A 27,853-nucleotide genomic window follows, 5' to 3' on the forward strand; every position below is an offset into this window, starting at 1 on the left:
AGCTATTCTCACTTCCCAAGTGGGCAAACACACTCAGATCTAGAGATGTTCTCAAATTTTGCTGGTGGTATCTGCTGAGATCTAATACAAAAATGATCTATGTGTCCTGATGTAAAAAAAAAACAAAAAAACAAAAAAAAACAAAAAAAAAACACGTTTTTTTTCTTTTTACTTTAAAAATAAAACTACTTACTGTATTTTTAAAAAATCATTCTACACTCCAAGAACAGACCTTTAAACCACTCCCAGAAAAGAATGCCAATGAACCTGGAGGAAGACTCAGGCTGCAACTCTCAGCTGACTTCACTAAGTACTCCTGTAATAGGGACTCCTAAGAATCACAGTGGGTGGATGTTTGTGTCTTATGATAAAGCAATACTCACTTGGGTCCTAAGACAAAATCTTAATTTGAACATGAGAAGATGACAGAAAACAAAGCAAATGAATTTAATTCTGATAAAGCCATCCCATGTATAGTGTTATATGTGGGGAAAAATTCGATCTGGAATTCAGTAGAATTGAAGTTCAGACTTTCACATGTGCAGTTAGAGTTTGCATTAATAGTCTAAGGTGAGCATGCTGTGGTCAGTAACAAATGAGCTTCACCAAATGGCTATTGAAAACCCAGAAAAGGATGGATGTGGGTAGATAAGCAGAGAATAATGAGAAAATGGGGAGAAAGGAGGCCTGGGTACGGAGGAACAGCATACCTGAGACTGCCCTTGCTTGGTGCCCAAGGACTCTGCTTCCTTGGACTATAACCTTTTTGAAGTAAGGTAAGCAAAAGTCTCTAGAGAGAGTATCATGGCAGTCTTTACATCCTAAAACACCATAAATTTTGTTCTTTGTCAGAAGGCACTTAGGCCCCTCATAGGTAGGAATAATACTTTCTCCAGATTGCTGTTCAGATGGCCTGACATGTCCACTCACACTCTGACAATAATAGCATTTGGTAATTATCAAAGAGAGAAACTGAAGCAATAAAAATTTCATGGGGGCTTCCTTAAGGATATTGACATCATGAGAGCCATTACTTTATTTTACAACCCAGCATAATTATGAGCCATCAAATAGTACACTTTTAAAGAACAACTTTCATAGTATATGAAACATACATACTATATGAAACAATAGATACGTTTTGTTTTTAAAAGGAGAGGCCCTTGGTATTGCGAAGATCATATGCCGCAGTACAGGGGAATGCCAGGGCCAGGAAGCGGGAGTGGGTGGGTTGGGAAGCAGGGCAGGGGGAGGGTATAGGGGACTTTGGGGATAGCATTTGAAATGTAAATGAAGAAAATATCTAATTAAAAAGGAATTACCTTCTGTATAATGCTTTTGACAAACGTATTTTTGCCTTTTCAAGTCCTATTATTGGCCTCTACCTCATTTTTAGAATTAATTATTATATATAAAATACTTCAGATGGCATGAAACACCCCACATGATCTTGTACAGTTCACTGGATCATTAATATAGCCACATATATCTCCATCAAGTGAGGTGACTGCTCTTATTCTGACTCTTTAAATTAGTTGAGAAGCAGAAGCCAAGGGAATTTTTGATTATTCAAGAAATGCAGCTATAAAGAGGCAGGGATGAAAGTTAAACTCCAGTCTTTATAACTACAAAGACTATAATTTTATCTATTATGCTAAGCAAGTAATAAAAAGAGGACAGGCACAACAAAAAGAATACAAAATATTGAATTGTTAAAGTTCTGACAGAAGCTTATGGTAGAGTTTCCAAGTTCTAAATAAATGCTGAAATTCAGTGCAAGACTGACTTTAAACTTTTACTTCAGTATGGGTGTGAGACCCCAAAGTCTTTCTGACACACTCACTTTCAGAAAAAGAAACACAGATCCAAAAGAGTCAACAACTGAGAACTATAATAGCCACAGGAAAAACCTAACTTTATGGGGTTGTATTAGTTTAGGACTCCCTGAGAAATAGGGGCAGTGTTGTCTCTCAGGGACTAGTCCATGAGCATGTTTGTGGACAGACACTCATTCTAAGTAGTTGCTAAGATCTAGGGTCTATCTAGATGATAACTATCCCCAAAGTAATACCCATACAGGAGATAATTGACCCCAGACACATGGCAAATCTGCAACTCTAGGCCAGGCTCCAGCATCCAGTATGGTCAGTCACTTTTTCTTCTGATACTGCTGTGATTTTAGTCACATTTTAAAATTTCTTTATACTTTCATTTCATGATACTAACCTCATAAAATTATCTGAAAAATAAAGTAGTAAAGCAGACAAAACAGAAGACAGTAATCAAGTAATGCCAGCTGCTGCCACCATTGCCTGGTGGTGAGTACAGAAGAGTTGATTCATCATGCCTAATGCAGTTTTCTAATTATTTTGCAACACATCAAAACATGATGTATGTTATATACATATTCTTTCCCAAGAAACATATATTTTCCCAAAAGGATAGGCCTAAAGATACCAGAATAACAGTGACTAGTAGGGTACTGGAAGAAAATCTCACCCTAAATTCATCTTAAATACTTCTGAAAACATTACTTTTATTTGAAGCCCTTATACTTAGCCACAAAAAATAGCTTACACATGATCAGAGATTATTTCTTCTTCTCATGGCTTGCAGCATTCCTACATTGCCTTTTCATATTATTCCTGTTTCAGAATACATGACATTCTTAAAATGTATATATGCTATAAAGCCCATATTCAATTTTTTTCATAATGGTTATATAATAAGGATAAACTAAAATAATGATTACAGCGTCCGCATTGCAATAAGATAGTTATATGTTCAAATCTTGGTTCTTGTATCATATAGCCATGGCTTTGAATTCTTTTAAATCTATGTCTTTATCTGTAATGTGGGACAAACATACGTATGCAAATGTTATTAGACAACATGATAAGAGAGGCATATTCAACACACTTATCTGAACACAGTAAGTTCTCAATAAATGGTAACTATTATTTCAAAAGGAATGAATTGGATGAGCTTAGTGGCCTGGGTTCATTTGCAATGAAAAAAAACCCTTTATTGTGCACCTGCCAAGTATTTAACACTCTGCCACCTTCTTTGAATGCTATGATAAAGAAAACCAATTGCACACACAAATCCTCTACATCAAAGTCTCTGCTCTTCACTATATACGACCCTACAGGAGAGTGTCCCAGAGCATGTCTTCATTGTGGAAGGTGGGGCCACTACCACCCTTTCTGCAATCATCTTAGAGATGAGAATGTAAAGAAGGAAGATAAACATGCAAGGGGTGGGGTTAAGTTTGATTAGAAATGAATCAGCCCATCCCACAGAAGACAGCACTCAAGCTAGAAGCTATATAAGGATCACTGTCCCGATCCATCAACACCCTGCAAGCTGCGTCAGGCCTTATCCTACTTGTTCCTTTGGTGAACCAGGTGAGAGGAATTGAAATCAATGGCATTTGGTGCTCTTGTGCCAGATATCCTGATATGAGTCTGAACTTAGAGATATAAAGTATCATATTTTTCTATTTTTCTTTTTGTTGTTGATTCTTTTATTTTTGGTTTGCTGTTTAATTTAGTTTATTCTTGAGTCTTTAAAAATAAATGTCTTTATTGAGGAGAAGAGCCAGTAAAAGTCTGTCTTCATCTAGGCCAGTGATTCTCAACCTTTGGTCAGGACCCCTTCAAGGGGTCATTTATCAGATATCCTACATATCAGACATTTACATATAACTCATACAAAATTACAATTATGAAGTGTCAATGAAAATACTTTTATGGTTGGAGGTTACCATAATATGAGGAACTGTGTAAAGAGGTCACTGCATTAGGAAGGTTGAGAATCTCTGTTCCATGCCATCTCATACGCTTTGTATTTTCACATGGCATCTTTTCTAAGAATATGAAAGAGACTGATAGTATGGTGGTGTTTCTTTACTGTTCATTGTTGTTTCATAGAGCTTTGAAGTTGAATTCTCTACTTTCAAATTCTTGGGTTTATTTTGTTGTTGTTGTTGTTGCTGTTGTTGTTTTTTGTTTTTTGTTTTTGTTTTTGTATTTTTGAGACAGGGTTTCTCTGTATAGCCCTGGCTATCCTGGAACTCATTTTGTAGACCAGGCTGACCTCGAACTCAGAAATCTGACTGCCTCTGCCTCCCAATTGCTGGGATTAAAGGTGTATGCCACCACGCCCAGCATTCAAATTCTTGTCTGGATTACTAACTTTAAAAAGAAAGGATGTTTAACTCAGTGCTAAGATTGTAAGTTTCAGGCTTGTGATAAGGGCTAACTCTAGGTTCTACAGTACCGAGATTTCATCGACACACTTGACACATTTTTTAATTTTCTGTAGGAATTTTGGGTCTAACTTGCTTTCTGATGAACAAAAAGGATTTAGATGTTAAATTATCTGTCACTTTTGCCCCAGCTGGGAATGGTGGAACATGAATATAATTCTGCAACTCCGGAGGTGAAAGGAAAGATCAGGAGTCAGTGGCCAGACTTGGCTACAAAGCAATTTTTTTGAGGCCAGCCCGAGCTTCATGAGATCTTGTCTCAAAAATAGATAGATAGATAGATAGATAGATAGATACATACATACATACATACACGAATACATACATAGGAAAAAAGAAAAGAGAAAGAAAGAAAAAAAGAAAGGGAGGGAGGGAGGGAGGGAGGAAGGAAGGAAGGAAGGAAGGAAGGAAGGAAGGAAGGAAGGAAGGAAGGATGAGCCTGGGCAAATAACTTAACAGGTAAAGTTCCAGCCATGCAAGCATGAGGACCTGAGTTCATATGCATAGCACTTTTGTAAAAGCTCACTATGGTACCACGTGTTTGTAACTTTTGTGCTGGGGTAAGGACTGAAACAAGTAGCTCTCTAGATCTCATTTGCTAGCCAATTTAACCAAATCAGTGAGCTCCAGGTTCATTGAGAGATGTTGTCTCAAAATACAAGGCAGAAGGCTTGGAAAAGCATGCAATGTCTACAGAACTTAAAGTACATGTGAGGACCTGGGTTCAAATGCCTAGAACTGACATAAAACTGGGCATAGTGAGTGACCATCTGAAATTCCAATGTTCCTGGAGCTAGTCTGGCAACAGGTGATGAACAGCATACAAACAGGAAACCATGATTCAAACAATGTAGAAAGTGATGAACAACACCTGGAGTTGTCCTCTGATTTCCACACATGCACCATGGTATATACGTGCCTATACTCATGCACAAATACAAACACATACATACACACACACACACACCTTCATATATTATACACATGTTTGCATACATATACACAATCCCCTCATACATAAAGAACAGATATAAAAACAATGTAAAGGCTAATTGAAGAAGACACCAAATGATGATTCTGGTTTCCACACACATGCCCACATATGTGCAAAAGTTCCAAAACACATGTGAATACACACCCACACAAACACATACATGTATCACATTCATGCCAGGAAAGAAATGAAAAGGAAGAGGAAAGAAAACCAGAGTTAAGGAGAGAGATACGGTGAAGGAGAAAAGGATACAAGAGAATAGGACAGAAGAGTCAAGACAGAGTAGAAGACTCATTGTGTATATGGAGTCCTAGGAACTATGGAAGCCCACAGTAACCCCCAGGACATCAAAGTACCCAAAGAGATATTATATAAAGAATATAGTAATCAAAGACAAATATGGAGACCTGGGATCATCTCAGTTGAGTCAGTAACATGCCCAAAGTTTCCTTTGTGTTGATAAAAACCCTGACCCATACTTGTATGTTGAGGTAGAAGAAAGAAAAGAGGTTTAAAAAGTTATTTTATCAGTAGTTCTCAACCTGTAGGTCTAAATCCCTTTGGTGGTCCAACAATGCTGTCACAGGGGTTTTCATATCCAAAATCCTGCATATAAAATATTTATGTTATGACTCATAACAGTAGCAAAGGTACATTTATACAAGAGAAAGAAAGAAAGAAAGAAAGAAAGAAAGAGAGAGAGAGAGAGAGAGAGAGAGAGAGAGAGAGAGAGGGAGGGAGGGAGGGAGGGAGGGAGGGAGGGAGGGAGGAAGGAAGGAAGGAAGGAAGGAAGGAAGGAAGGAAGGAAGGAAGGAGTGAAAATAATTATATTGGGGGAGGGGAGTCACTACAACATAAGTAACTGTATTAAAGGGTCACAGCATTAGGAAAGTTGAAAACCATTGCATTATATTAAAATAAGACCTGCTGGTAAACTAAAAGAAAATAAGGCCTCTCTCTGTAGTTCTCTATATATCTCTGTTCCTTCTCCATCTAGGTTCATTTAAGCTTGAAAAAAACAAAAATGGCATATCTCTTAAGAAGTGTTGTCACCATCATTGATGTATTCTACAAATATACCAAGCAAGATGAAGAATGCGGCACACTGAGCAAGGATGAGCTAAAGGAACTGCTGGAGAAGGAGTTCCGGCCAATTCTGAAGGTATGTGTTAAGTCTGAAGGCTATCAGGATTTTAAGATTAGTTCTCAGATTAGTTGGAACATGCACTGCCCCACCTGACTCTGAGAAAACCCCAGTAATAGTCTTTTGGGCTAGGTCATCATAAATCTATTAAGTCAGCATATATTTTTTAAAAGCAAATGTTTCTTCCACACTTTCCTGTGCTCTTCCACTTATACACCAACTTTCTCATGCACTCAAGCTTCCCATCTAACATAAATAGATAAATTTGTGCTAACAAATTGATCGATTGATCAATTAATTGATCAATCAATTGAAAGTTTCTAATAACCTTTCACAAATGCTAGCTCGTATTAACCTAAAGTAATACTCAAATATTTATGTAACCCACAGTACACAAATATACTAGGTGTTGCTAGGTTATTTTAGCTGAGAATGTGACTGAACATGTCTTTATTGGTGTGTCTTCCATATACAGAATCCAGATGATCCAGACACAGTAGATGTCATCATGCATATGTTGGATCGAGATCATGACCGAAGACTAGACTTTACTGAGTTTATTCTGATGATATTCAAACTGGCTCTGGCCTGCAACAAGGTTCTTGGGAAAGAATACTGTAAAGCTTCAGGGTCAAAGAAGCATAGGCGTGGCCATCAACACCAAGAGGAAGAAAGTGAAACAGAAGAGGAAGAGGAGACACCAAGACAGAAATCAGGTTTCAGATTTTCAAGTTGGAGTGAGGGAGAGGAGCATGGACATAGTTCTGGGGGCTCACGGGGACCTGCAAAACATAGACGTGGGTCCAACTCTAAGAGGTTGGAAAGGCAAGATGAATTATCCAGCTCAGAGGAATCAAGGAAAAAACACCATGGGTCTATCTTTGGTCACTCTTGGAGTAGTAACAAAGAGAAAGATGGTTCCAGATCTGAAGAGCTAGGAGAAAAAGGAGACAAGTCATATGATAGCCCCTCTAGAGAATCTGAGGAAGAGTATGAGTCTGGATATAGGTTAAACCACCAGGGAAGGGAAGGTCATAGTGGATTGTCATGTGGATTGGAGAAGAACAAATATGAGTTAAATTACATTCAATTAAGAAAGGGTGGAGAACAAAAGCTTGGGTATAATACTTCAAGTTCAGGAAACAGTAAGATACAAAGCCATGTATATGGTTTTAGCAATTCTAGTGGATGTTGCAGACCAAAAAATGCTTCAAGTTCTTGTCAGGCAAGTAGATCACAGGGACAAGGAAATCAGTCTTGCCGTACCCAGTCAAACTGTCAATCAGGAACTAGTGGAGGACAAGGATATGGGTGTGTCTCAGAAGGTCAGTCCTCTAGATGTTGTCAACCTAAACCTAGATCCTGTAGCCAGTCTTCTAGTCAGAGAGGGTATGGATCTAAACAATGTGGTCAACCACAGAACTGTGGAAGACAACAAAGAATGGGTTCAAGTCACTCTTCTTGCTGTGGACCATATGGGTCTGGAGCAACTCAATCTTCTGGTTGTGGCCAACAGAGAATGAGTTCCTGTGGACATTCTTCAAGCTCTCATCAAAAGGGGTGTAGTTCAAATGGATTTTCCAAAGGTGATCAGCGTGCATCTGGTTCGGGGCACTCATCCTGCTGTGAACAACATGGAACAAACTCAAGTCAGTCCTCTGGCTTTAAACAACATGGACATGAATCAGGTCAGTCTTGCTGTGGCCAACATGGTACTGCATCAAGTCAATCCTCAGGTTATAGTCAACATAGGGTTGGCTCAGGGCAGTCATGTCACTATGGGCAGCATGGGTCCAGTTCTGGTCAGTCATCTAGCTCTGGGCGTCATGGATCTGGCTCAGGTCAGTCATCTAGCTCTAGGCATAACAGGTCAGGCTCAAGTCAGTCATCTGGCCTTGAGGAGCATGGGTCCAGTTCTCATCAGTCACATAGTTCTGGGCATCATGGATCTGGATCACGTCAGTCATCTGGGTCTGAGCAGCATGGTGCTGTCTCAGGTCAGTCATCTGGCTCTGGGAAGCATGAGACTGGACCCAGTCAGTCATCTAGTTCTGGGCATCATGGTTCTGGCTCTCAGCAGCATGGGGGTGGCTCAGGCCAGTCAACTGGCTTTGGGGAGCATGAGTCGAGTTCTGGGCACTCATCTAGCTCTGGCCAACACAGGTCAGGCTCCCGTCACTCATCTGGCTCTGGGAAGCATGAGTCTGGACGCAGTCAGTCATCTGGTTCTGGGCATCATGGTTCTGGCTCTCAGCAGCATGGGGGAGGTTCAGGAAACTCAACTGGCTTTGGGGAGCATGGATCCAGTTCTCATCCACTGCCTAGTTCTGGTCAAAATGAATCTAGCTCAGGTCAGTCTTCCAGGTCTGAGCGGCATGGGACAGGCTCAGGTCAGTCATCTGGCTTTGGGCAACATGGGTCAGGTTCTCATCAGTCATCTAGCTCTGGGCATAATGAATATGGCTCAGGTCAAACATCTAGCTCTTGGCCGCATGGGAAAGGCTCAGGTCAGGAATCTGGCTATGGAGAGCAGGAATCTGGACATGGTCAGTCTTCTAGCTCATGGCAACATGGGACTGGCCCAGGTCAGTCATCAAGCAGTGAAGAGGAGGAATCTAGACCTGGTCAGTCTTCTAGCTCATGGCAACATGGGAAAGGCTCAGGTCAGGAATCTGGCTATGGAGAGCAGGAAGCTGGACATGGTCAGTCTTCTAGCTCATGGCAGCATGGAACTGGTGCTGGCAACCAGTCATCTGGCTATGGAGAGCACAAGTCTGGACCAAGTCATTCATCTAGATCTTGGCACCATGGGACAGGCTCAGGTCAGTCATTGGGATTTGGACAGCATGGGAAGGGATCTCATCAGTCAGAAAGTTCTGGACATTATGAATCTGTCTCAGAACCATCCTCTAGTTCATGGCAGCATGGGAATGGGTCAGGTGAGTCTTATGGATACGGAGAGCATGAATCTGGACATGGTCAGTCATCAAGTGCTTGGAATCATGGAAATGAATCAGGTCAGTCTAATGGCTTTGGGGAGAATGAATCAGGACCAGATCAGGAGGGATATCAACAGAGAGAGTCTTTTCATGGCCAACATAGACATCCGCTATCCCAACATGAACAACACTCACAGTTTGGATATGGTAGATCTCCAAGATCACCAGTACACCCTGAGTCCAGTGAGGGTGAGGAACACTCAGTAGTCCCACGGAGATATTCTGGATATGGTCACGGTCAGGGTCAGGCAGGACATCAACAGAGAGAGTCAGGGTATGGCCAACGGGGCAGACCTCAAGGGCCCTCTCAGGACAGCAGTAGACAGCCTCAGGCCGGTCATGGACAGCCCTCACAGTCTGGCTATGGCAGATCTCCAAGGAGATCACAAGTCCACCCTGAGTACAGCGAGGGTGAGGCACACTCAGAAGTCTCACAGAGACATTCTGGATCCAGTCACTGTCACAGTCAGGGTCAGGGTCAGGCAAGACATCAACAGAGAGAGTCTGTGCATGGCCAACGGGGCAGACCTCAAGGGCCCTCTCAGGACAGCAGTAGACAGCCTCAGGCCGGCCAGGGACAGCCCTCACAGTCTGGCTCTGGCAGATCTCCAAGGAGATCACCAGTCCACCCTGAGTCCAGTGAGGGTGAGGAACACTCAGTAGTCCCACAGAGACATTCTGGATCCGGTCACGGTCACGGTCAGGGTCAGGGTCAGGCAGGACACCAACAGAGAGAGTCTGTGCATGGCCAACGGGGCAGACCTCAAGGGCCCTCTCAGGACAGCAGTAGACAGCCTCAGGCCGGCCAGCGACAGCCCTCACAATCTGGCTCTGGCAGATCTCCAAGGAGATCACCAGTCCACCCTGAGTCCAGTGAGGGTGAGGAACACTCAGTAGTCCCACAGAGACATTCTGGATCCGGTCACGGTCACGATCAGGGTCAGGGTCAGGCAGGACACCAACAAAGAGAGTCTGTGCATGGCCAACGGGGCAGACCTCAAGGGCCCTCTCAGGACAGCAGTAGACAGCCTCAGGCTGGACAGGGACAGCCCTCACAGTCTGGCTCTGGCAGATCTCCAAGGAGATCACCAGTCCACCCTGAGTCCAGTGAGGGTGAGGAACACTCAGTAGTCCCACAGAGACATTCTGGATCCGGTCACGGTCACGGTCAGGGTCAGGGTCAGGCACGACACCAACAGAGAGAGTCTGTGCATGGACAACGGGGTAGACCTCAAGGGCCCTCTCAGGACAGCAGTAGACAGCCTCAGGCCAGCCAGGGACAGCCCTCACAGTCTGGCTCTGGCAGATCTCCAAGGAGATCACCAGTCCACCCTGAGTCCAGTGAGGGTGAGGAACACTCAGTAGTCCCAGAGAGACATTCTGGATCCGGTCACGGTCACGGTCACGGTCAGGGTCAGGGTCAGGCAGGACACCAACAGAGAGAGTCTGTGCATGGCCAACGGGGCAGACCTCAAGGGCCCTCTCAGGACAGCAGTAGACAGCCTCAGGCCGGCCAGGGACAGCCCTCACAGTCTGGCTCTGGCAGATCTCCAAGGAGATCACCAGTCCACCCTGAGTCCAGTGAGGGTGAGGAACACTCAGTAGTCCCACAGAGACATTCTGGATCCGGTCACGGTCACGGTCAGGGTCAGGGTCAGGCAGGACATCAACAGAGAGAGTCTGTGCATGGCCAACGGGGCAGACCACAAGGGCCCTCTCAGGACAGCAGTAGACAGCCTCAGGCCGGCCAGGGACAGCCCTCACAGTCTGGCTCTGGCAGATCTCCAAGGAGATCACCAGTCCACCCTGAGTCCAGTGAGGGTGAGGAACACTCAGTAGTCCCACAGAGACATTCTGGATCCGGTCACGGTCACGGTCAGGGTCAGGGTCAGGCAGGACACCAACAGAGAGAGTCTGTGCATGGCCAACGGGGCAGACCTCAAGGGCCCTCTCAGGACAGCAGTAGACAGCCTCAGGCCGGCCAGCGACAGCCCTCACAATCTGGCTCTGGCAGATCTCCAAGGAGATCACCAGTCCACCCTGAGTCCAGTGAGGGTGAGGAACACTCAGTAGTCCCACAGAGACATTCTGGATCCGGTCACGGTCACGATCAGGGTCAGGGTCAGGCAGGACACCAACAAAGAGAGTCTGTGCATGGCCAACGGGGCAGACCTCAAGGGCCCTCTCAGGACAGCAGTAGACAGCCTCAGGCTGGACAGGGACAGCCCTCACAGTCTGGCTCTGGCAGATCTCCAAGGAGATCACCAGTCCACCCTGAGTCCAGTGAGGGTGAGGAACACTCAGTAGTCCCACAGAGACATTCTGGATCCGGTCACGGTCACGGTCAGGGTCAGGGTCAGGCAGGACACCAACAGAGAGAGTCTGTGCATGGACAACGGGGTAGACCTCAAGGGCCCTCTCAGGACAGCAGTAGACAGCCTCAGGCCAGCCAGGGACAGCCCTCACAGTCTGGCTCTGGCAGTTCTCCAAGGAGATCACCAGTCCACCCTGAGTCCAGTGAGGGTGAGGAACACTCAGTAGTCCCACAGAGACATTCTGGATCCGGTCACGGTCAGGGTCAGGGTCAGGCAGGACATCAACAGAGAGAGTCTGTGCATGGCCAACGGGGCAGACCTCAAGGGACCTCTCAGGACAGCAGTAGACAGCCTCAGGCCGGCCAGGGACAGCCCTCACAGTCTGGCTCTGGCAGATCTTCAAGGAGATCACCAGTCCACCCTGAGTCCAGTGAGGGTGAGGAACACTCAGTAGTCCCACAGAGACATTCTGGATCCGGTCACGGTCACGGTCAGGGTCAGGGTCAGGCAGGACACCAACAGAGAGAGTCTGTGCATGGCCAACGGGGCAGACCTCAAGGGCCCTCTCAGGACAGCAGTAGACAGCCTCAGGCCAGCCAGGGACAGCCCTCACAGTCTGGATCTGGCAGATCTCCAAGGAGATCACCAGTCCACCATGAGTCCAGTGAGGGTGAGGAACACTCAGTAGTCCCACAGAGACATTCTGGATCCGGTCACGGTCAGGGTCAGGGTCAGGCAGGACATCAACAGAGAGAGTCTGTGCATGGCCAACGGGGCAGACCTCAAGGGCCCTCTCAGGACAGCAGTAGACAGCCTCAGGCCAGCCAGGGACATCCCTCACAGTCTGGCTCGGGCAGATCTCCAAGGAGATCACGGGTCCACCCTGAGTCCAGTGAGGGTGAGGAACACTCAGTAGTCCCACAGAGACATTCTGGATCCGGTCACGGTCACGGTCAGGGTCAGCGTCAGGTAGGACACCAACAGAGAGAGTCTGTGCATGGCCAACGGGGCAGACCTCAAGGGCCCTCTCAGGACAGCAGTAGACAGCCTCAGGCCAGCCAGGGACAGCCCTCACAGTCTGGCTCTGGCAGATCTCCAAGGAGATCACCAGTCCACCCTGAGTCCAGTGAGGGTGAGGAACACTCAGTAGTCCCAGAGAGACATTCTGGATCCGGTCACGGTCACGGTCACGGTCAGGGTCAGGGTCAGGCAGGACACCAACAGAGAGAGTCTGTGCATGGCCAACGGGGCAGACCTCAAGGGCCCTCTCAGGACAGCAGTAGACAGCCTCAGGCCGGCCAGGGACAGCCCTCACAGTCTGGCTCTGGCAGATCTCCAAGGAGATCACCAGTCCACCCTGAGTCCAGTGAGGGTGAGGAACACTCAGTAGTCCCACAGAGACATTCTGGATCCGGTCACGGTCACGGTCAGGGTCAGGGTCAGGCAGGACATCAACAGAGAGAGTCTGTGCATGGCCAACGGGGCAGACCACAAGGGCCCTCTCAGGACAGCAGTAGACAGCCTCAGGCCGGCCAGGGACAGCCCTCACAGTCTGGCTCTGGCAGATCTCCAAGGAGATCACCAGTCCACCCTGAGTCCAGTGAGGGTGAGGAACACTCAGTAGTCCCACAGAGACATTCTGGATCCGGTCACGGTCACGGTCAGGGTCAGGGTCAGGCAGGACATCAACAGAGAGAGTCTGTGCATGGCCAACGGGGCAGACCTCAAGGGCCCTCTCAGGACAGCAGTAGACAGCCTCAGGCCGGCCAGGGACAGCCCTCACAGTCTGGCTCTGGCAGATCTCCAAGGAGATCACCAGTCCACCCTGAGTCCAGTGAGGGTGAGGAACACTCAGTAGTACCACAGAGACATTCTGGATCCGGTCATGGTCACGGTCAGGGTCAGGGTCAGGGTCAGGCAGGACATCAACAGAGAGAGTCTGTGCATGGCCAACGGGGCAGACCTCAAGGGCCCTCTCAGGACAGCAGTAGACAGCCTCAGGCTGGCCAGGGACAGCCCTCACAGTCTGGCTCTGGCAGATCTCCAAGGAGATCACCAGTCCACCCTGAGTCCAGTGAGGGTGAGGAACACTCAGTAGTCCCACAGAGACATTCTGGATCCGGTCACGGTCACGGTCAGGGTCAGGGTCAGGCAGGACACCAACAGAGAGAGTCTGTGCATGGCCAACGGGGCAGACCTCAAGGGCCCTCTCAGGACAGCAGTAGACAGCCTCAGGCCGGCCAGGGACAGCCCTCACAGTCTGGCTCTGGCAGATCTCCAAGGAGATCACCAGTCCACCCTGAGTCCAGTGAGGGTGAGGAACACTCAATAGTCCCACAGAGACATTCTGGATCCGGTCACGGTCACGGTCAGGGTCAGGGTCAGGCAGGACACCAACAGAGAGAGTCTGTTCATGGCCAACGGGGCAGACCTCAAGGGCCCTCTCAGGACAGCAGTAGACAGCCTCAGGCCGGCCAGGGACAGCCCTCACAGTCAGGCTCTGGCAGATCTCCAAGGAGATCACCAGTCCACCCTGAGTCCAGTGAGGGTGAGGAACACTCAGTAGTCCCACAGAGACATTCTGGATCCGGTCACGGTCACGGTCAGGGTCAGGGTCAGGCAGGACACCAACAGAGAGAGTCTGTGCATGGCCAACGGGGCAGACCTCAAGGGCCCTCTCAGGACAGCAGTAGACAGCCTCAGGCCGGCCAGGGACAGCCCTCACAGTCTGGCTCTGGCAGATCTCCAAGGAGATCACCAGTCCACCCTGAGTCCAGTGAGGGTGAGGAACACTCAGTAGTCCCACAGAGACATTCTGGATCCGGTCACGGTCACGGTCAGGGTCAGGGTCAGGCAGGACACCAACAGAGAGAGTCTGTGCATGGCCAACGGGGCAGACCTCAAGGGCCCTCTCAGGACAGCAGTAGACAGCCTCAGGCCGGCCAGGGACAGCCCTCACAGTCTGGCTCTGGCAGATCTCCAAGGAGATCACCAGTCCACCCTGAGTCCAGTGAGGGTGAGGAACACTCAATAGTCCCACAGAGACATTCTGGATCCGGTCACGGTCACGGTCAGGGTCAGGGTCAGGCAGGACACCAACAGAGAGAGTCTGTTCATGGCCAACGGGGCAGACCTCAAGGGCCCTCTCAGGACAGCAGTAGACAGCCTCAGGCCGGCCAGGGACAGCCCTCACAGTCAGGCTCTGGCAGATCTCCAAGGAGATCACCAGTCCACCCTGAGTCCAGTGAGGGTGAGGAACACTCAGTAGTCCCACAGAGACATTCTGGATCCGGTCACGGTCACGGTCAGGGTCAGGGTCAGGCAGGACACCAACAGAGAGAGTCTGTGCATGGCCAACGGGGCAGACCTCAAGGGCCCTCTCAGGACAGCAGTAGACAGCCTCAGGCCGGCCAGGGACAGCCCTCACAGTCTGGCTCTGGCAGATCTCCAAGGAGATCACCAGTCCACCCTGAGTCCAGTGAGGGTGAGGAACACTCAGTAGTCCCACAGAGACATTCTGGATCCGGTCACGGTCACGGTGAGGGTCAGGGTCAGGCAGGACATCAACAGAGAGAGTCTGTGCATGGCCAACGGGGCAGACCACAAGGGCCCTCTCAGGACAGCAGTAGACAGCCTCAGGCCGGCCAGGGACAGCCCTCACAGTCTGGCTCTGGCAGATCTCCAAGGAGATCACCAGTCCACCCTGAGTCCAGTGAGGGTGAGGAACACTCAGTAGTCCCACAGAGACATTCTGGATCCGGTCACGGTCACGGTCAGGGTCAGGGTCAGGCAGGACATCAACAGAGAGAGTCTGTGCATGGCCAACGGGGCAGACCTCAAGGGCCCTCTCAGGACAGCAGTAGACAGCCTCAGGCCGGCCAGGGACAGCCCTCACAGTCTGGCTCTGGCAGATCTCCAAGGAGATCACCAGTCCACCCTGAGTCCAGTGAGGGTGAGGAACACTCAGTAGTACCACAGAGACATTCTGGATCCGGTCATGGTCACGGTCAGGGTCAGGGTCAGGGTCAGGCAGGACATCAACAGAGAGAGTCTGTGCATGGCCAACGGGGCAGACCTCAAGGGCCCTCTCAGGACAGCAGTAGACAGCCTCAGGCTGGCCAGGGACAGCCCTCACAGTCTGGCTCTGGCAGATCTCCAAGGAGATCACCAGTCCACCCTGAGTCCAGTGAGGGTGAGGAACACTCAGTAGTCCCACAGAGACATTCTGGATCCGGTCAAGGTCACGGTCAGGGTCAGGGTCAGGCAGGACACCAACAGAGAGAGTCTGTGCATGGCCAACGGGGCAGACCTCAAGGGCCCTCTCAGGACAGCAGTAGACAGCCTCAGGCCGGCCAGGGACAGCCCTCACAGTCTGGCTCTGGCAGATCTCCAAGGAGATCACCAGTCTACCCTGAGTCCAGTGAGGGTGAGGAACACTCAATAGTCCCACAGAGACATTCTGGATCCGGTCACGGTCACGGTCAGGGTCAGGGTCAGGCAGGACACCAACAGAGAGAGTCTGTTCATGGCCAACGGGGCAGACCTCAAGGGCCCTCTCAGGACAGCAGTAGACAGCCTCAGGCCGGCCAGGGACAGCCCTCACAGTCAGGCTCTGGCAGATCTCCAAGGAGATCACCAGTCCACCCTGAGTCCAGTGAGGGTGAGGAACACTCAGTAGTCCCACAGAGACATTCTGGATCCGGTCACGGTCACGGTCAGGGTCAGGGTCAGGCAGGACACCAACAGAGAGAGTCTGTGCATGGCCAACGGGGCAGACCTCAAGGGCCCTCTCAGGACAGCAGTAGACAGCCTCAGGCCAGCCAGGGACAGCCCTCACAGTCTGGCTCTGGCAGATCTCCAAGGAGATCACCAGTCCACCCTGAGTCCAGTGAGGGTGAGGAACACTCAGTAGTCCCACAGAGACATTCTGGATCCGGTCACGGTCACGGTCAAGGTCAGGGTCAGGCAGGACATCAACAGAGAGAGTCTGTGCATGGCCAACGGGGCAGACCTCAAGGGCCCTCTCAGGACAGCAGTAGACAGCCTCAGGCCGGCCAGGGACAGCCCTCACAGTCAGGCTCTGGCAGATCTCCAAGGAGATCACCAGTCCACCCTGAGTCCAGTGAGGGTGAGGAACACTCAGTAGTCCCACAGAGACATTCTGGATCCGGTCACGGTCACGGTCAGGGTCAGGGTCAGGCAGGACACCAACAGAGAGAGTCTGTGCATGGCCAACGGGGCAGACCTCAAGGGCCCTCTCAGGACAGCAGTAGACAGCCTCAGGCCAGCCAGGGACAGCCCTCACAGTCTGGCTCTGGCAGATCTCCAAGGAGATCACCAGTCCACCCTGAGTCCAGTGAGGGTGAGGAACACTCAGTAGTCCCACAGAGACATTCTGGATCCGGTCACGGTCACGGTCAAGGTCAGGGTCAGGCAGGACATCAACAGAGAGAGTCTGTGCATGGCCAACGGGGCAGACCTCAAGGGCCGTCTCAGGACAGCAGTAGACAGCCTCAGGCCGGCCAGGGACAGCCCTCACAGTCTGGCTCTGGCAGATCTCCAAGGAGATCACCAGTCCACCCTGAGTCCAGTGAGGGTGAGGAACACTCAGTAGTCCCACAGAGACATTCTGGATCCGGTCACGGTCACGGTGAGGGTCAGGGTCAGGCAGGACATCAACAGAGAGAGTCTGTGCATGGCCAACGGGGCAGACCTCAAGGGCCCTCTCAGGACAGCAGTAGACAGCCTCAGGCCGGCCAGGGACAGCCCTCACAGTCTGGCTCTGGCAGATCTCCAAGGAGATCACAAGTAAACCCTGAGTCCAGTGAGGGTGAGGAACACTCAGTAGTCCCACAGAGACATTCAGGATCCGGTCACGGTCACGGTCAGGGTCAGGGTCAGGCAGGACATCAACAGAGAGAGTCTGTGCATGGCCAACGGGGCAGACCTCAAGGGCCCTCTCAGGACAGCAGTAGACAGCCTCAGGCCGGCCAGGGACAGCCCTCACAGTCTGGCTCTGGCAGATCTCCAAGGAGATCACCAGTCCACCCTGAGTCCAGTGAGGGTGAGGAACACTCAGTAGACCCACAGAGACATTCTGGATCCGGTCAAGGTCACGGTTACGGTCAGGGTCAGGCAGGACACCAACAGAGAGAGTCTGTGCATGGCCAACGGGGCAGACCTCAAGGGCCCTCTCAGGACAGCAGTAGACAGCCTCAGGCCGGCCAGGGACAGCCCTCACAGTCTGGCTCTGGCAGATCTCCAAAAAGATCACCAGTCTACCCTGAGTCCAGTGAGGGTGAGGAACACTCAGTAGTCCCACAGAGACATTCTGGATCCGGTCACGGTCACGGTCAGGGTCAGGGTCAGGCAGGACACCAACAGAGAGAGTCTGTTCATGGCCAACGGGGCAGACCTCAAGGGCCCTCTCAGGACAGCAGTAGACAGCCTCAGGCCGGCCAGGGACAGCCCTCACAGTCTAGCTCTGGCAGATCTCCAAGGAGATCACCAGTCCACCCTGAGTCCAGTGAGGGTGAAGAACACTCAGTAGTCCCACAGAGACATTCTGGATCCGGTCACGGTCACGGTCAGGGTCAGGGTCAGGGTCAGGGTCAGGCAGGACACCAACAGAGAGAGTCTGTGCATGGCCAACGGGGCAGACCTCAAGGGCCCTCTCAGTACAACAGTAGACAGCCTCAGGCCGGCCAGGGACAGCCCTTACAGTCTGGCTCTGGCAGATCTCCAAGGAGATCACCAGTCCACCCTGAGTCCAGTGAGGGTGAGGAACACTCAGTAGTCCCACAGAGACATTCTGGATCCGGTCACGGTCACGGTCAGGGTCAGGGTCAGGCAGGACATCAACAGAGAGAGTCTGTGCATGGCCAACGGGGCAGACCTCAAGGGCCCTCTCAGGACAGCAGTAGACAGCCTCAGGCCAGCCAGGGACAGCCCTCACAGTCTGGCTCTGGCAGATCTCCAAGGAGATCACCAGTCCACCCTGAGTCCAGTGAGGGTGAGGAACACTCAGTAGTCCCACAGAGACATTCTGGATCCGGTCACGGTCACGGTCAGGGTCAGGGTCAGGCAGGACATCAACAGAGAGAGTCTGTGCATGGCCAACGGGGCAGACCTCAAGGGCCCTCTCAGGACAGCAGTAGACAGCCTCAGGCCGGCCAGGGACAGCCCTCACAGTCTGGCTCTGGCAGATCTCCAAGGAGATCACCAGTCCACCCTGAGTCCAGTGAGGGTGAAGAACACTCAGTAGTCCCACAGAGACATTCTGGATCCGGTCACGGTCACGGTCAGGGTCAGGGTCAGGGTCAGGCAGGACATCCACAGCGAGAGTCTGTGCATGGCCAACGGAGCAGACCTCAAGGGCCCTTTCAGGACAGCAGTAGACAGCCTCAGGCCGGCCAGGGACAGCCCTCACAGTCTGGCTCTGGCAGATCTCCAAGGAGATCACCAGTCCACCCTGAGTCCAGTGAGGGTGAGGAACACTCAGTAGTCCCACAGAGACATTCTGGATCCGGTCACGGTCACGGTCAGGGTCAGGGTCAGGCAGAACACCAACAGAGAGAGTCTGTGCATGGCCAACAGGGCAGACCTCAAGGGCCCTCTCAGGACAGCAGTAGACAGCCTCAGGCCGGCCAGGGACAGCCCTCACAGTCTGGCTCTGGCAGATCTCCAAGGAGATCACCAGTCCACCCTGAGTCCAGTGAGGGTGAGGAACACTCAGTAGTCCCACAGAGACATTCTGGATCCGGTCACGGTCACGGTCAGGGTCAGGGTCAGGGTCAGGCAGGACATCAACAGAGAGAGTCTGTGCATGGCCAACGGAGCAGACCTCAAGGGCCCTTTCAGGACAGCAGTAGACAGCCTCAGGCCGGCCAGGGACAGCCCTCACAGTCTAGCTCTGGCAGATCTCCAAGGAGATCACCAGTCCACCCTGAGTCCAGTGAGGGTGAGGAACACTCAGTAGTCCCACAGAGACATTCTGGATCCGGTCACGGTCACGGTCAGGGTCAGGGTCAGGCAGGACATCAACAGGGAGAGTCTGTGCATGGCCAACAGGGCAGACCTCAAGGGCCCTCTCAGGACAGCAGTAGACAGCCTAAGGCCGGCCAGGGACAGCCCTCACAGTCTGGCTCTGGCAGATCTCCAAGGAGATCACCAGTCCACCCTGAGTCCAGTGAGGGTGAGGAACACTCAGTAGTCCCACAGAGACATTCTGGATCCGGTCACGGTCACGGTCAGGGTCAGCGTCAGGCAGGACACCAACAGAGAGAGTCTGTGCATGGCCAACAGGGCAGACCTCAAGGGCTCTCTCAGGACAGTAGTAGACAGCCTCAGGCCGGCCAGGGACAGCCCTCACAGTCTGGCTCTGGCAGATCTCCAAGGAGATCACCAGTCCACCCTGAGTCCAGTGAGGGTGAGGAACACTCAGTAGTCCCACAGAGACATTCTGGATCCGGTCATGGTCACGGTCACGGTCAGGGTCAGTGTCAGGCAGGACACCAACAGAGAGAGTCTGTGCATGGCCAACGGGGCAGACCTCAAGGGCCCTCTCAGGACAGCAGTAGACAGCCTCAGGCCGGCCAGGGACAGCCCTCACAGTCTGGCTCTGGCAGATCTCCAAGGAGATCACCAGTCCACCCTGAGTCCAGTGAGGGTGAGGAACACTCAGTAGTCCCACAGAGACATTCTGGATCCGGTCACGGTCAGGGTCAGGGTCAGGCAGGACATCAACAGAGAGAGTCTGTGCATGGCCAACCAGTCAGACCAGAAGTGCCCACTCAGGACAGCAGTAGACAACCTCAGGCCGACCAGGGACAGCCCTCACAGTCTGGCTCTGGTAGATCTCAAAGGAGATCACCAGTCCACCCTGAGTCCAGTGAGGGTGAGGAACACTCAGTAGTTCCACAGAGAAATTCTGAATCCTGTCACTGTCACTGTCATGATCAGGCAGGACATCAACAGAGAGAGTCTGTGCATGGCCAACGGGGCAGACCTGAAGGGCCCTCTCAGGACAGCAGTAGACATCCTCAGGCTGGCCAGGGACAGCCCTCACAGTCTGGCTCTGGCAGATCTCCAAGGAGCTCACCAGTCCACCCTGAGTCCAGTGAGGGTGAGGAACACTCAGTAGTCCCACAGAGACATTCTGGATCCGGTCACGGTCACGGTCAGGGTCAGGGTCAGGCAGGACACCAACAGAGAGAGTCTGTGCATGGCCAACGGGGCAGACCTCAAGGACCCACTCAGGACAGCAGTAGAAAGCCTCAGGCCGGCCAGGGACAGCCCTCACAGTCTGGCTCTGGCAGATCTCCAAGGAGATCACCAGTCCACCCTGAGTCCAGTGAGGGTGAGGAACACTCAGTAGTCCCACAGAGACATTCTGGATCCGGTCACGGTCACGGTCACGGTCAGGGTCAGGGTCAGGCAGGACACCAACAGAGAGAGTCTGTGCATGGCCAACGGGGCAGACCTCAAGGGCCCTCTCAGGACAGCAGTAGACAGCCTCAGGCCGGCCAGGGACAGCCCTCACAGTCTGGCTCTGGTAGATCTCCAGGGAGATCACCAGTCCACCCTGAGTCCAGTGAGGGTGAGGAACACTCAGTAGTCCCACAGAGACATTCTGGATCCGGTCACGGTTACGGTCAGGGTCAGGCAGGACACCAACAGAGAGAGTCTGTGCATGGCCAACGGGGCAGACCTCAAGGGCCCTCTCAGGACAGCAGTAGACAGCCTCAGGCCGGCCAGGGACAGCCCTCACAGTCTGGCTCTGGCAGATCTCCAAGGAGATCACCAGTCCACCCTGAGTCCAGTGAGGATGAGGAACACTCAGTAATCCCACAGAGACATTCTGGATCCGGTCACAGTCACGGTCAGGGTCAGGTTCATGCAGAACATCAACAGAGAGAGTCTGTGCATGGCCAACGGGGCAGACCTCAAGGGCCCTCTCAGGACAGCAGTAGACAGCCTCAGGCCGGCCAGGGACAGCCCTCACAGTCTGGCTCTCGCAGATCTCCTAGGAGATCACCAGTCCACCCTGAGTCCAGTGAGGGTGAGGAACACTCAGTAGTCCCACAGAGACATTCTGGATCCAGTCACGGTCACGGTCAGGGTCAGGGTCAGGCAGGACACCAACAGAGAGAGTCTGTGCATGGCCAACGGGGCAGACCTCAAGGGCCCTCTCAGGACAGCAGTAGACAGCCTCAGGCCGGCCAGGGACAGCCCTCACAGTCTGGCTCTGGTAGATCTCCAGGGAGATCACCAGTCCACCCTGAGTCCAGTGAGGGTGAGGAACACTCAGTAGTCCCACAGAGACATTCTGGATCCGGTCACGGTTACGGTCAGGGTCAGGCAGGACACCAACAGAGAGAGTCTGTGCATGGCCAACGGGGCAGACCTCAAGGGCCCTCTCAGGACAGCAGTAGACAGCCTCAGGCCGGCCAGGGACAGCCCTCACAGTCTGGCTCTGGCAGATCTCCAAGGAGATCACCAGTCCACCCTGAGTCCAGTGAGGGTGAGGAACACTCAGTAGTCCCACAGAGACATTCTGGATCCGGTCACGGTCACGGTCAGGGTCAGGGTCAGGCAGGACATCAACAGAGAGAGTCTGTGCATGGCCAACCGGTCAGACCTCAAGGGCCCTCTCAGGACAGCAGTAGTCAGCCTCAGGCCAGCCAGGGACAGCCCTCACAGTCTGGCTCTGGCAGATCTCCAAAGAGATCACCAGTCTACCCTGAGTCCAGTGAGGGTGTGGAACACTCAGTAGTCCCACAGAGACATTCTGAATCCTGTCACTGTCCTTGTCATGATCAGGCAGGACATCAACAGAGAGAGTCTGTGCATGGCCAACGGGGCAGACCTCAAGGGCCCTCTCTGGACAGCAGTAGACAGCCTCAGGCCGGCCAGGGACAGCCCTCACAGTCTGGCTCTGGCAGATCGCCAAGGAGATCACCAGTCCACCCTGAGTCCAGTGAGGGTGAGGAACACTCAGTAGTCCCACAGAGACATTCTGGATCCGGTCATGGTCACGGTCACGGTCAGGGTCAGGGTCAGGCAGGACACCAACAGAGAGAGTCTGTGCATGGCCAACGGGGCAGACCTCAAGGGCCCTCTCAGGACAGCAGTAGACAGCCTCAGGCCGGCCAGGGACAGCCCTCACAGTCTAGCTCTGGCAGATCTCCAAGGAGATCACCAGTCCACCCTGAGTCCAGTGAGGGTGAGGAACACTCAGTAGTCCCACAGAGACATTCTGGATCCGGTCATGGTCACGGTCACGGTCAGGGTCAGGGTCAGGCAGGACACCAACAGAGAGAGTCTGTGCATGTCCAACGGGGCAGACCTCAAGGGCCCTCTCAGGACAGCAGTAGACAGCCTCAGGCCGGCCAGGGACAGCCCTCACAGTCTGGCTCTGGCAGATCTCCAAGGAGATCACCAGTCCACCCTGAGTCCAGTGAGGGTGAGGAACACTCAGTAGTCCCACAGAGACATTCTGAATCCTGTCACTGTCCTTGTCATGATCAGGCAGGACATCAACAGAGAGAGTCTGTGCATGGCCAACGGGGCAGACCTCAAGGGCCCTCTCAGGACAGCAGTAGACAGCCTCAGGCCGGCCAGGGACAGCCCTTACAGTCTGGCTCTGGCAGATCTCCAAGGAGATCACCAGTCCACCCTGAGTCCAGTGAGGGTGAGGAACACTCAGTAGTCCCACAGAGACATTCTGGATCCGGTCACGGTCACGGTCAGGGTCAGGGTCAGGCAGGACATCAACAGAGAGAGTCTGTGCATGGCCAACGGGGCAGACCTCAAGGGCCCTCTCAGGACAGCAGTAGACAGCCTCAGGCCGGCCAGGGACAGCCCTCACAGTCTGGCTCTGGCAGATCTCCAAGGAGATCACCAGTCCACCCTGAGTCCAGTGAGGGTGAGGAACACTCAGTAGTCCCACAGAGACATTCTGGATCCGGTCACGGTCACGGTCAAGGTCAGGGTCAGGCAGGACATCAACAGAGAGGGTCTGTGCATGGCCAACTGGTCAGACCTCAAGGGCCCTCTCAGGACAGCAGTAGTCAGCCTCAGGACAGCCAGGGACAGCCCTCACAGTCTGGCTCTGGCAGATCTCCAAGGAGATCACCAGTCCACCCTGAGTCCAGTGAGGGTGAGGAACACTCAGTAGTCCCACAGAGACATTCTGAATCCTGTCACTGTCCTTGTCATGATCAGGCAGGACATCAACAGAGAGAGTCTGTGCATGGCCAACGGGGCAGACCTCAAGGGCCCTCTCTGGACAGCAGTAGACAGCCTCAGGCCGGCCAGGGACAGCCCTCACAGTCTGGCTCTGGCAGATCGCCAAGGAGATCACCAGTCCACCCTGAGTCCAGTGAGGGTGAGGAACACTCAGTAGTCCCACAGAGACATTCTGGATCCGGTCATGGTCACGGTCACGGTCAGGGTCAGGGTCAGGCAGGACACCAACAGAGAGAGTCTGTGCATGGCCAACGGGGCAGACCTCAAGGGCCCTCTCAGGACAGCAGTAGACAGCCTCAGGCCGGCCAGGGACAGCCCTCACAGTCTAGCTCTGGCAGATCTCCAAGGAGATCACCAGTCCACCCTGAGTCCAGTGAGGGTGAGGAACACTCAGTAGTCCCACAGAGACATTCTGGATCCGGTCATGGTCACGGTCACGGTCAGGGTCAGGGTCAGGCAGGACACCAACAGAGAGAGTCTGTGCATGTCCAACGGGGCAGACCTCAAGGGCCCTCTCAGGACAGCAGTAGACAGCCTCAGGCCGGCCAGGGACAGCCCTCACAGTCTGGCTCTGGCAGATCTCCAGGGAGATCACCAGTCTACCCTGAGTCCAGTGAGGGTGAGGAACACTCAGTAGTCCCACAGAGACATTCTGGATCCCGTCACGGTCACGGTCAGGGTCAGGCAGGACACCAACAGAGAGAGTCTGTGCATGGCCAACGGGGCAGACCTCAAGGGCCCTCTCAGGACAGCAGTAGACATCCTCAGGCCGGCCAGGGACAGCCCTCACAGTCTGGCTCTGGCAGATCTCCAAGGAGATCACCAGTCCACCCTGAGTCCAGTGAGGGTGAGGAACACTCAGTAGTCCCACAGAGACATTCTGGATCCGGTCACGGTCACGGTCAAGGTCAGGGTCAGGCAGGACATCAACAGAGAGGGTCTGTGCATGGCCAACTGGTCAGACCTCAAGGGCCCTCTCAGGACAGCAGTAGTCAGCCTCAGGACAGCCAGGGACAGCCCTCACAGTCTGGCTCTGGCAGATCTCCAAGGAGATCACCAGTCCACCCTGAGTCCAGTGAGGGTGAGGAACACTCAGTAGTCCCACAGAGACATTCTGAATCCTGTCACTGTCCTTGTCATGATCAGGCAGGACATCAACAGAGAGAGTCTGTGCATGGCCAACGGGGCAGACCTCAAGGGCCCTCTCAGGACAGCAGTAGACAGCCTCAGGCCGGCCAGGGACAGCCCTTACAGTCTGGCTCTGGCAGATCTCCAAGGAGATCACCAGTCCACCCTGAGTCCAGTGAGGGTGAGGAACACTCAGTAGTCCCACAGAGACATTCTGGATCCGGTCACGGTCACGGTCAGGGTCAGGGTCAGGCAGGACATCAACAGAGAGAGTCTGTGCATGGCCAACGGGGCAGACCTCAAGGGCCCTCTCAGGACAGCAGTAGACAGCCTCAGGCCGGCCAGGGACAGCCCTCACAGTCTGGCTCTGGCAGATCTCCAAGGAGATCACCAGTCCACCCTGAGTCCAGTGAGGGTGAGGAACACTCAGTAGTCCCACAGAGACATTCTGGATCCGGTCACGGTCACGGTCAGGGTCAGGGTCAGGCAGGACATCAACAGAGAGAGTCTGTGCATGGCCAACGGGGCAGACCTCAAGGGCCCTCTCAGGACAGCAGTAGACAGCCTCAGGCCGGCCAGGGACAGCCCTCACAGTCTAGCTCTGGCAGATCTCCAAGGAGATCACCAGTCCACCCTGAGTCCAGTGAGGGTGAGGAACACTCAGTAGTCCCACAGAGACATTCTGGATCCGGTCACGGTCACGGTCAGGGTCAGGGTCAGGCAGGACATCAACAGAGAGAGTCTTTGCATGGCCAACGGGGCAGATCCCAAAGTCCTTTTCATCCATCACATAGTATCCATTGGCAATCAAAGTGTACCATAAGCAAAAAATCTAGTAGACTTTCTGGCCATTATGGAAGAAATCATTTTCAATCAACCATTAGTGGTAACCAATATGATTCCAGTCAATCCTCGAGACATGGCAGCTATGGGCCTCAAGACTATGACTATGGTCAGTCTGGGTATGGACCTTCTGGAAGGTTGAGAAGTAACAGCCAGAGTTCTATTCCTTTCAGTTCTGCACATAGAGCAACAAATATGGAAGTCTTACCTTGTGGACAGTCTTTCTCTCCTTCTGATCATGTAGGTACCAAAGCAAATGAACAAATTGGAGAGCTAGTTTTTAAATACAGAGAGTCAGAAACAGGTCCTGACCAGTCAGTTGATTATTACAATCTTACTGAGTCCAATAGTACAACTAGAGGGCATGAGTGTAGTCATGGCCATTCTGTAGTAGTACCTGAACATTCAGATGACAGTGATTTCAATTATGGTCACAGTTATAATGGTAAACAACAAATTTGTCAGAGCCAGCCAACTGTCCAGTCTTGTTTTGATGATAGCCAATACATATTATTTCAGAAACATTTAGAATCCCCTTCATTTGGAAATCAGTCTGGATTCAGCCCTAATGAAAGGCAATTATATACCTGTAACGAATCAATCGATAGCTATCATCTGTCAAGTGATAGCAACAATAGAAATCAAATATATTCTTCCAATAACTCTTTTCCCAACCTATACTGCATTGGAACTGAACAGTGTATATATTTACCAAGTGCAACCATATTGGGTGAGGGAACAGAAGGACAGGAGCCTGGATATACCCAACCAGGGACCATCTGTAAATATAATCAATTTTTAGATGGCAGGAAGAGTAGAACCAGAGGTAACCATGAAACGGGGAAAATGAAGTCAGGTTCTGCCTACTTAGATAGCAATACTCCGCTATATACATATGTCCAAGAACAGAAATCCTACTACTTTGAATGAAAAGCCAGTATAATATATAATAAATGATAAGTACTAAACCCAAGGAGTAAGGAGATGCTTAGTAAGACAAAACATTTACCATGACTCCTTATTTTGGCAGTAGGTGGTATATTTCATTTTAACTGTATTAATATTTTAATGTTTGGTGCAAGATCTGTTTGTAGGTCTACATAGTTATTTAGCTTCTTGGATAGAAGAAACTAAATGAAAAAAGTAAAATATATTTGAGCCATAGTCAGAAATATATGATTAAAATATATATGATTTTGGTGTTTGGGATTTAAAAATCAACATTTTACAATTATTTGAGGCAATCATTTGGTTTTTCTATATGCTGTATTAATTTATGGTTAAAAACCTATCCAAGAAGCAAGGGACATACTTTTAGAAGTCAGAGTTTTTCTTGTAGTATTATAATAAATTTCATGTCCTAAACAAAAAATTTGATTGTTTCCTGGTTGGGGATTCACAATATTTTCATCTTTTGTGTCACTTGTGGTATTCTGTATTACTATTTAATTTACTGTCATGATTTCCTAGATAGAGGAATCAGAAAATTGTATCAGATTAAAATTGCCAATAAATGTTTCATCTGAATATATATTTATCGTTTTTCTTTTTATTGCTACAAACATAACTCCTTTCCAAGTAGGCAGTTGTACATTTTTTTCTAAAATACTCTAATGCTAACAATAGAGTCAAAAGAAAGGGAGAAAATCAACCACATCTAGTCCTTTCCTCCCTTCAATTACTATCCATATTATTTATAGTAAAAATTTATCCTGAATTAACTGGGTGTCCTTTAATTAATCACTATCAACACAGCCAACATTAAATATAATTCTAAGTGGCCATTTCCTAATATATTACAAGTTCTGGGAATAAGATTTATTGTTATAGACTTTCTCTGTTAAATACATGAATAAAAATATCCATGACAGTGGAGGTTATGGGAACCTTACATTTTCTATAGAATAAAAG

At 51.1% G+C, this 27,853-nt stretch overlaps 1 protein-coding gene across 1 annotated transcript; it reads left to right on the top strand.

The window, feature by feature from the left end:
• Window positions 1-3,351: 3,351 nt before the first annotated feature.
• Flg2 (filaggrin family member 2) lies at window positions 3,352-27,456 on the top strand. Its single transcript, NM_001013804.1, is given in 7 exon segments — window positions 3,352-3,407; window positions 6,262-6,426; window positions 6,884-10,026; window positions 10,028-10,030; window positions 19,183-19,753; window positions 20,456-22,046; window positions 25,311-27,456. Coding segments are annotated over 6 exon segments (7,008 nt in total). The 5' UTR covers window positions 3,352-3,407; window positions 6,262-6,288; the 3' UTR covers window positions 26,873-27,456.
• Window positions 27,457-27,853: the final 397 nt, after the last annotated feature.

Source organism: Mus musculus, chromosome 3, assembly GCF_000001635.26.
Source record: "Mus musculus strain C57BL/6J chromosome 3, GRCm38.p6 C57BL/6J".
Classification (NCBI taxonomy): domain Eukaryota; kingdom Metazoa; phylum Chordata; class Mammalia; order Rodentia; family Muridae; genus Mus; species Mus musculus.